Genomic DNA, 9,922 nt, shown 5'->3' on the forward strand with positions numbered 1-9,922 from the left:
TCACGGTCCCTGAAATAAATGTGATAATTTATTTCTATGTACGTTACTATAATTTTTTAATTAAAAATTAGAAATTTTAGTTGTTTATATAAATGAGATTTTAAATTAAAAAAAACCATAATTTGTGGGATTAAAAATATTAAAATATAAATATACTATTGTGTGTGTGCATATATATAAACATAGGTGCATTCATCAAAATAACCAAAAAATTAATTGTATCGAAACACGGGTACATTCTTCAAAATCACAAAAAAAAAAAAAAAAGGATATTGTACCCATATAAGTTTAAAAATGGATTAGAAAAAAAATGAATAGCTTTATATAAAAAAAATTGTACATTTTACATATAACAAATTGGTATATTTAAGATTGAGTACATTTTAAGATTAAAAAGTTTTACATGAATGGGTACATATAATTAGCATGGGTACATTTAGCAAAATAAAAAGTACAAATAAAAAAAAATATATGGGTACAAATACAAATAAACTTTAAAAAACATGGGCACAAAAAGAAATTAATATATGGGTACAAATTAAAACTGAAAAGAAAATTGGTACAAATTAAAAAAGAATTACAAATTAAAAATGGGTACGAACTCGAACTAAAAATATATGATAAAAGATTTAGTCATAAATATAAAAATACTGATTGTAACATTTTTAACATTAAATGAATATATTTAGAAATAAAAAAATATTTTATTATTGAAATAATTAATGATGTTATTAATATCCAAGGACTTTGATAAAAAATTGAAAATAAATAGGATTTTAATCAATAGAATAGTAAAAAAAAGGATGAGAAACTAATTTCTCTTCTTTTTTTTTTTAATATATTTTCTTTCTTGATAGGGCAGGGTAAATGGTTATTTATTTTAATCTCTTTTTTATTTTTGTATCGGTTTTGTATAACAGAACCGTGATGATTTTTTGGAGTGTACTATCAATAAAGGAATTCTTGCAGTTGAAAATAATGTTATGCACTATGTTGGAACTTTGAACGTTAAACTTGTGTGTGGTGTTTAAAATAAAATAAAAAATCATTATACAAAATACCAAAAAAATAAAAAAAAAAAAAAAAACGAGTGTGAAATGTCTTTGATACCTTGGTTTTAAGAACAAACTCATAAAATAAGCTGATAAATCCACTCTATTTTCCTATTTTTTCACCCACATTTTAATGAAAATATTGGTGACATGTTTATCCTTATAGAAAAAGCCTTTTAAACCCTACCCCTTTTCTCCACCCCCCCACCATCTCTCTGTACGCCCCCTATGGTTTTCTCTCTCTTCCATTTCATCTCTCCCTCGGCTTGAACAACCACAACCAAAAGTTGTTGGTCTAAAACTTTCTTGTAGCCTAAACCGCAATAGTTACCTATTGCTGAAGAAGGCAAGAGACTAATGACCATCCAAATTTCAAAGGAAACTCATCTGAGATTTTGCCCTTGTATCATTTCAATACCAAGATTGGGGATTTTGGGTTGAAAACAGAGGCAGAGGATTAGAGGAAGCACGAGAGATTGTGGTGGTGAAGGAAGGGCAAGGAGAAGAGGAGGAGAAAGAGAGCGGCGGAAGGAGAAGAGGGATGGGATGATAAAGGGGAAGAGGGTTAGTTGTCCTTCACATGCTACTCTTTCTTCCCTACTTTGTCCTCTTGACTTGCAACCATGGCTACCAATTAACACATTTGGCTGCTACAGGAAGTTCAGGGAGGAATTGGGGGTACAAAGAATGAAGGTGTGGTGCTGTGATGAAGGTTATTTTAGGAATAATAGTGAGTGGGAAAATAAGGTTTTAGTTTATATTTTTTTTATAGAGGGTGAAATTATAATGTGGGTGAAAAAATAAAACAATGGGGTGGTTTTAATAAAACATCAAGCAAGACATGTATACTTAATTATTAAACGAAATTACTGTTTAAGAAGAAAGTTCATTTACACAAGCGCCAATCTTACCATGATGGTCACACCTATCATCTTAACTGCTATTGATGTCACTATTTTCTCAACTACCACCATTCATTTTACAAAATACAAAAAACGAGTGTAAAATGTCTTTGATGAAGAAATTAGGGTTTCACTATAAAACTAATTGACAATATGAAAAATAGTTCAATATCTTATCAGCCCTTGACTTGGTCTACACCTCATCGGTGTGGGACATTTTGTCCTCACATTATCAACTCTCAACACGGCCCCTCACATGTGATCAATTTTTAAGCCTAAATGTGGACAACAAATTGGGTAATGTGTGAACACGTGCTGCCCTTGAGCTTTCACACAAGGGACAACTTGGCTTTGATACCATGAAAAAGTCGGTGTTCTACCATAAACCAATTGACAATATCAAGAGTAGCCTAACATCTTATAAGCCTTTGCATTGGTCTATCCTACAGATGTGGGACATTTTGTCCTCACTTCATCAACTCTCAACATTTGATATGTTGGTTTTTAAGAACAAACTCAAATGGAAAAAACTAAAGACAATATTTAGTTTTAGTAAAACATCAAGCAAGACATACTTAGTTATTAAACGTTATTGTTTAAAAAAAGAAGAAAAAAAGAAGAAGAAGAAAGTTCATATACACCACCACCATAGCCATTTTGTACTACGGTCTAGTGGTATTTCTCTTCATTGATAAGTGAGAGGTCTTAGGTTCGATTCTCGCCAAAGGCGAATTTGAACCACATTATTGCTAGCCCATTGTAAGGCTTAACCCATTCCCCCATCCCCTTAGTGTAGATAATATTGTTGTTCAAAAGAAAAGAAGAAAGTTCATATACACACCACCACCATATATTTCATTTGCTTTTTCTTTTTCCTTAAACTCCATTAAGCCACAACTTCACAACTTGGAGAAATGCTTTTACAATGATGGGCTATTTCAGAATATAAACTGAAAGTAGTGCAATTATGGCTGGTTCAATCTCCACATGTCTTTTTATATGTGTTTCATTAAAAGGAGCATAAATAATATAATCAATATGTTATTTGCATGTCACTCAGTATTATGGTCTGGTGGTATCTTCTTCACTTGGAAATGAGAAGTATTAGGTTTGAATCTCGGGCTTTGTCGAACTCCCCTTTTCTCTTAATGTAAAAATATCGATGTACTAAAAAAAATGTTATTGGCATTGCACCTTCTATAATATCATAATTTTTTAGCTAAATAGTCAAAATGGTCCCTGAGATTTGCATAATTCATCACTTTGGTTCCTGAGATTGAAAATCAATAGAAATGGTCATTGAGATTGTCTACATCCATCATTTTGGTCCTTCCGTTAAAAACTCTTTGGGCAATTTTTAAGGCTTCGTAACTCAATTGTTTCTTAACCAAATTCGACTCATAATATATCAAAATGAAGATAGGAAAGTGTAGAATAAGATTATACCTATTTAGAAGCCCAATGGTTGCTGTAGATGGCTGTAAAATAGCCTCAAAAGTGACTGGTCCGTGAGAACACTGGAAAACTCGCAGGAAACTAGGTAAATTTTAAACGTTCATAACTTCTTCAATACTCAATGAAATCGAGTGCTTCAAAAACGAAATTCATACTTCTCGATGAGACTAAGAGAATGATCCCTTTCTTGACTGCTAATTCATCGTGCTTTTACCGGAAAATGGCTCGAAAATGGTTAACCATTTTCGAGTTAGCCATTTTCGGCCAAACCACGGTGAGTTAGCCATCTATAAAGGTACCATTATCTTTTTGTTGTTGAGAAGTATGATTTTTATTTTTGAATCACTCAATTTCGTTGATTATTGAAGAAGTTATGAACGTTTAAAGTTTACCCAATTTCGGCGAGTTTTCCAGCGGACCAGTCACATTTGAGGCTATTTTCCGGTCATCTCCAGTAACCATTGGGCTTTCAAATAGGTATAATCTTGTTCTACACTTTTCCATCTTCATTTTGATATATTATAGGTCGAATTTGATTAAGAAACAATTGAGTTACGAAGCTTTAAAAATTACCCAAAGAGTTTTTAACAGAAGAACCAAAATAATGGATGGTGGACAATCTCATGGATCATTTTTATTGATTTTCAATCTTCAGAGACTAAAGTGATGAGTTATGCAAATTTCAGAAATCATTTTGGCTATTTAGCCTCTTTTTTTTTTTTTTTTTTTTTTTTTTTATCACTTAGCGTAGCTGCCTCCAGTGAGCCTTAGCTGCCACCATTCATATCCTCACCCTGCTACTATCATCACTCATATTCCATTATTGTTACCACCACCACTGTTTCTACTTGCACCACCCTTGTTGCAATCATCTCCACCACCACCCCACCATCTTAAAATATATAGTACAAAACATTATTATCAAACACGAATTCATTTATTGACATTTATATATCGATAAAGAAAGACGTCTAATGTCTTCCTTGTCAAAATATAATTCCCAGATTAAACTCGTAGACGAATTCTTGATATCTTTTTACTGCTACATTTTCAGTTGGCTGGACGTGAGCTGGGCCATGTCACCTACTACTTTAACGGGCCTTGTTTGGGTTTGAATTTTTTTCGTGTAAGCTGAATGGAAAGACAGGATATGAGGTGTTAAAATGATGAGTTAACACGAACAAATTTATTGTTGTTAAAAATTAAAATCACCGCGCTTTTGAAGATTACAATATTGAAATAGTAAGTTTTCCTAGTTATGGAATCCCTTTCTATTGAGTGATCTGTCAAAAAACTTATTTGATGAGCATAGGTACATTTTGAAGAAATTTAATTAGTTTTATGATGAAAGTTTAACTTTTTCATGATATCAGAGTATATTGTCATGTGTGAGAAAGCCCAACAGTCTGGCGTGCTTCAGATCATCCGATTTGTGTTGTTCACGTGTTAGACTTGAAAATTTGCCACCCATGAGGTGTTAATCCCACATCGGAAAAAATAGACCTTGCATGTGCTTATAAGCAAGTTAGGATATTCCCATACACCTATTCATTTTACCTCAACTTCTTCACATTCTACATTGTATTTCAATGATTCAAACAAATTATTTTTCAAACTGTCGTTGAAAGTTTGTTAGTTTGTTCAGTGAGCGTGGAGGGCCAAAATTGTTAGTTTAAAACTCGGTAGAAATTGGTTAAAAGGGAAGCATTGTATTAGAAAGCTTGTTCATTTGTTGTAGATTGATCTTTCGTAATAAATTTTTTTTTACATAAAAGTGAAAATTGAAGCCAAGTATTGAGAGTTACCAACCCTTGACAGATTATGCAATTCTAGAAATCATGGGTGTGGCTGCACGACACCTTCTGTTTTTCCTGACAGATTATGTGTAAATCTCTTCTTAGTCTTGTAGTTGGTTTCCTCCAATTAAGGATCCAATTAAGGAGTATGGCTGATATCTAGTGTTTGGTGTAATCTTCTTTAATTAAAGAGTATAGCTGGTCTCAGAGGTTCAGTCTAAGGACCGTTGGATGTAACTAGTCCTTCTTTTCTTTTATATATGTGTATCCTTGTACATTCATATTATCTAGAAACACAAGAAAACTTAAACCAAAACTGCAACACCAAGGAAATTTCCAAAATCCTGGAATTTGGAAGTTTAGGCGTGTCCCCCAAGTTTGTCACGTTACTTTAAGAACCCTTAATGTTGACCTACTAATGAGAGAAAGTCAAGCATCATTAAACAGAAAAAAGAAAAAGAGAACAAGTCTTTTCATGAAATGTAGTATGATATGAAAGAAGGTTGGAACTTTCCACTTTGGGTCTCGGTACAACATAATAGACTAGAATAGTCTAAACATGCACCAGAAAACAAAGTTAAGATGACCGACGTCCCATGCATCTTCTCATTGTTGTTCAAGGCAGCCGCGTCTAAGACTCTACCAAGTCTGTCTTGCGTTTTCATTACACTCTTCAGCTTTCCCTACTTCTCTATTTATAGGCTTCAATTCATGTATCCTTGCCATACACTCTTACCAGCGATTACCTAAAACAAAACAATTTGCTTTAGTAATCACAGCCTACTACACAATTTTCCTAGAGAGATATAGAGAGAAACAGAGCTAGATAGATGGAGAGCAAGATGGTGATTGTTTTCTGTGTAGTTGTGGCTGTGTTCCTGCAAAATGTTGCAGCACAGACGGGACATGTGGTTGGAGGAAGCATAGGTTGGACCATCCCTCAATCTGGTGCACAAGAGTATGTCACTTGGGCTGCAAGTAACAAGTTTGTTGTTGGTGATACTCTCAGTAAGATTCACTTCTCTTCCGATTTCCATCGTCTTCTTATTAAGCTAATAACTTCGTGAACTCATTAGTGTAACACTCTCTTCTTCAAATGAACCAGCTAGACAAACCCAGTTAGGACTCCACATTTACTGATCACATTAATAATATATATATATATATATATATATATATAGAGAGAGAGAGAGAGAGAGAGAGAGAGAGAGAGAGAGAGAGAGAGAGAGTATATTTGAAGTGAATCCACGAGTATTTCCGTAAAATAAAAGCACATGATCGACAATAATTATCAAATGAAGTTTCAATTAATTTCCGCTAGCCATGAAATTATTCCAAGGTAAACTATCCATCACTCATGTTTCTCACATTTGATGTTTCTTAATTATTTCTCCAGCTTTCAACTTCGCCACCAACGCACACGATGTACAAGAAGTACCCAAAGCATCATTCGACTCATGCAGTTCGGAAAACCCAATTGGCACGGCTATCACAACTGGCCCAGCAAACATCACTCTCACCTCTTCAGGCGACCACTACTACATCTGCACTTATGGCCGTCATTGCCAGTCGGGCCAGAAACTAGCCATCACCGTCTCAGCTGCCTCCCCAGGTGCAGCACCTTCTGTGCCACCATCACCCTCTACCACTAAAACCCCTCCAACTACCCCTTCCCCTGCATCAAATGACCCTGCCGCTTGCGCACCAGTCCCAGCTTCATCACCATCCATGAATGGGGGAGTACCCACCGTGAACAACACCCCGGGGTCGCCGCCTCCGCTGGGCTCTTCTTCACCTGCTGTTTTGGCTAGTTTCTCTTTGTCGGCTGCGGCTCTTATCGTGGGTTTGCTCTTTTAGTTATCATGAAGACATCCACAGTCCTAATTAATTACTATATCGGTGATCCAACCTTTTTGATATTGTCTATCTTGATAGTACAAAAGTAAATGGAATTTGATCTTAGTCTCTCTCTTTTGCTCTAAATAATTTTGTATCTGTTTCGTATAACGAACCCGTACAGGGTGATTTTTTTTAGTATACTATCAATAAAGGAATTCGTTTGTTAAACATTCTGTTTTGCAATGAAGAAAGAAGGAATGTTTTTCTGCCAAATGGTCCTATAGTCAATGCTAATCTTATGGCACATGTAACTCTTAGAACTTTTTTGTGAACGTCTGTCCTCTCAATTTCGTATCCATAACATACATGCACAAAAAGAGCACATGATCGACACGGAAGGTGTCACGCTGGAGGCGGAGGTGGAAGAGTTGGGTGGGGGTTTCGTTAAGCATCATGGCGTCGATGTGATGTAACTATACGGAAAGAGAGTTTGGGGTTGTGGCGATGGCGGAAGAGGAGGATTGTGGGGCTGTTTGGTTACAGATTTAAATTTGGTGAGGGTGATGAATTTGTAGGGGATAAAAATATTAGTTAATTTCTTAGTATTTTATTAATTTTTTAATTCAGTTGGTCTAAGGAGTGGAGCCCATCTTAAGCCACGTTAGCATTTAGCAGAAAAATTAACAGAAAAACTGACGGAGGTCTGACATTGACACAAATTCGTAAGATGAGGTATGACATTGTCAATTTTAAAAGATGAGGTATGAAAATGTCGTGACACCAATAGTTGAGGTAATTTTTTGTACTTTACCCTTTTTATTATTCTTGATAAATTGTTGAAATTCTTGTGAACAATCTTTTCAAGTGTCTTCTAGTGAAAGAAGTTGTCCTTCACTAGTGGTCATTTACTATAGTGGTGGAAAGGTGTTGAGTCATTGCATAACGGTGTAGGTTTAAACCTTGTTGGTGGTTAATCTAACATCTAATATAACAAAACCAATTATTTGACCAAAAAAAAAAAAAAAAACAGAAGTTGTCATTCACGTAGCACTCAAAAGTAACATTTGGATTTTATTTTAATATGGTATAAGTAGTAGTTTAATTAAATTAATCAATAAATTCAGAGAGTAAACTTATAATCAATAAATTATTGACGAGCTATGTTTAACTTATTCAGTTGGAGATGGTATATGAATATGGCATGACACTATTCATTAAAAAATACTTTTTAATGGGGCTATAATTCTAGACGATGCTATATTTAGTCATTTTGATTGAATATGGCTTAAGAGGGGGCTACATTTAGTGAGACTGATGAAAGCATAATTCATCACCTTATTATCTGAATTCAAACCATGTGTAATTTCCAAGCTATTACTCAAATGAAAGCATAATTCATCACTTTATTATTTGAATTAAACAAAATAATTCTTATATTCAAATCTGAAAAGTGTGATCCTTTTCCCATAAATGTTGACCTAGCAGTCAGAAAAAGTCAATCACGATGGGATAGACTCGTTCGTTTCACGTCAAGGAGGCCGGGCCTATACGTCAAAGACTCCATGCCAACTCCATGCCAACATGTCTTTAATTTGTTGCCCCTTCTTTACTCTTGAGCTTTGGCCTTCTCTATTTGTAGGCTTCAGTTCTTGGTATATCCTACAACATTAACACATTCCGGTAGAAAGACACAGAGATGGAGAGCATGGTGGTGATTGTGGCAGTGTTTTTGCACAGTGTGGCAGGGCAGAAAGTACATGTGGTCGGAGGTAGCATAGGAAGTGAATCCACTGTGAACATCACCCCGGGGTCTCAGCCTCCCCTGGATTCTTCTTCACCTGCTGTTTTGGCTAGTTTCACTTTGTCGGTCGCGGCTCTTGTCGTGGGCTTGTTCTTTTAGTTACCGTGAAGACATCGACAGACTTAATTAATTACTATGTTGATGATCCAATCATTTTTTAGTCTTTCTTGATGGTCCCAGGTAAATTGTAGGGATGTGTTATCCACGTACCTTATTTTACTTCTCACACATCTCTTGATAATTTATGTCTCTTGATCTTTTTCAATTCTTCCGAAAATTAAAAAGATATGTGAGAAGTAAAATGGGATGTGTGGTTATCACACCCCAAATTGTATTTGACTAGTCTCTTTTCGGTTGTGTATAAGAATCCCCGTGATGATTCTTTTTAGTGTATCATCAATAAAGAAATTCTTCTGTTCAAAATTCTGTTATGAAATAAAGAAAGAAGCAATGTTTCTTTGCCAAATGGTCCCATAGTCAATGCTAATCTTATGACACGTGTAATATGGCTTGGAATTCTGTGGAGATTTCTAAAATGGATCATGAATAATTTTTTTCATTTTAGTTAAAATACAATGATGCCTAAAACCCAAAAGATTACAAAGAAGTGACAAACCCTACTAAAATGTAACACCTCGAATACATAAGTTACAAGTTGGCCTTAGATGGATTTTTTGGATCACTAAGTATGGATTCATTGTCTTTTTGTTAAACTTATAAAAACAAAATGTTCGAATCTTTTTTCTTTGAAAAAGAAGAAAGAGTCACAAAATTGTTAAGCTTAATTGACCATGGTATTTGTGGCACATGTTCACTACATCAACATAAGACTACTCATGTGGAATGACATTCAACTTTGCCCAAACTAAATAAGTTCTCCACCTGTTATGCTTAGCTTAGGTAGCTATAACATATTGATAGGTGTCACTCATGGTTTGTGGAAGTCTTAAAAATAAGCGATCATTAATCTTCACTAAAAGGAGAATTGAAAATAAGTTAAAATTTACAATCAATTAGTAAGAATTCTAATCGCCTACTGCCTCGCTAATTAGAACCAATGGAACGTACACCACTTAA

At 34.8% G+C, this 9,922-nt stretch overlaps 1 protein-coding gene across 1 annotated transcript; it reads left to right on the forward strand.

Annotated features, from left to right (window-relative positions):
• The first annotated feature begins 5,901 nt into the window (after positions 1 to 5,901).
• On the forward strand, positions 5,902 to 7,172 carry LOC103955275 (umecyanin). The gene is made up of 2 exons (XM_009367154.3): positions 5,902 to 6,213; positions 6,602 to 7,172. Exons 1-2 carry the CDS (start codon positions 6,036 to 6,038, stop codon positions 7,060 to 7,062), a joined length of 639 nt encoding a protein of 212 aa, XP_009365429.2. The 5' UTR covers positions 5,902 to 6,035; the 3' UTR covers positions 7,063 to 7,172.
• Positions 7,173 to 9,922: the final 2,750 nt, after the last annotated feature.

The sequence above is a fragment of a genome, unplaced genomic scaffold (assembly GCF_019419815.1).
Source record: "Pyrus x bretschneideri cultivar Hongxiangsu unplaced genomic scaffold, Pyrus_bretschneideri_v1 Contig20, whole genome shotgun sequence".
Classification (NCBI taxonomy): Eukaryota; Viridiplantae; Streptophyta; class Magnoliopsida; order Rosales; family Rosaceae; genus Pyrus; species Pyrus x bretschneideri.

Excerpts from the sequence above, each read along its gene's own strand:
- LOC103955275 (XM_009367154.3), top strand. The coding sequence starts at position 6,036 with ATGGAGAGCAAGATGGTGATTGTTTTCTGTGTAGTTGTGGCTGTGTTC. Across the intron at positions 6,214-6,601 it reads TGTTGTTGGTGATACTCTCA|CTTTCAACTTCGCCACCAAC; the intron begins GTAAGATTCACT and ends TTATTTCTCCAG.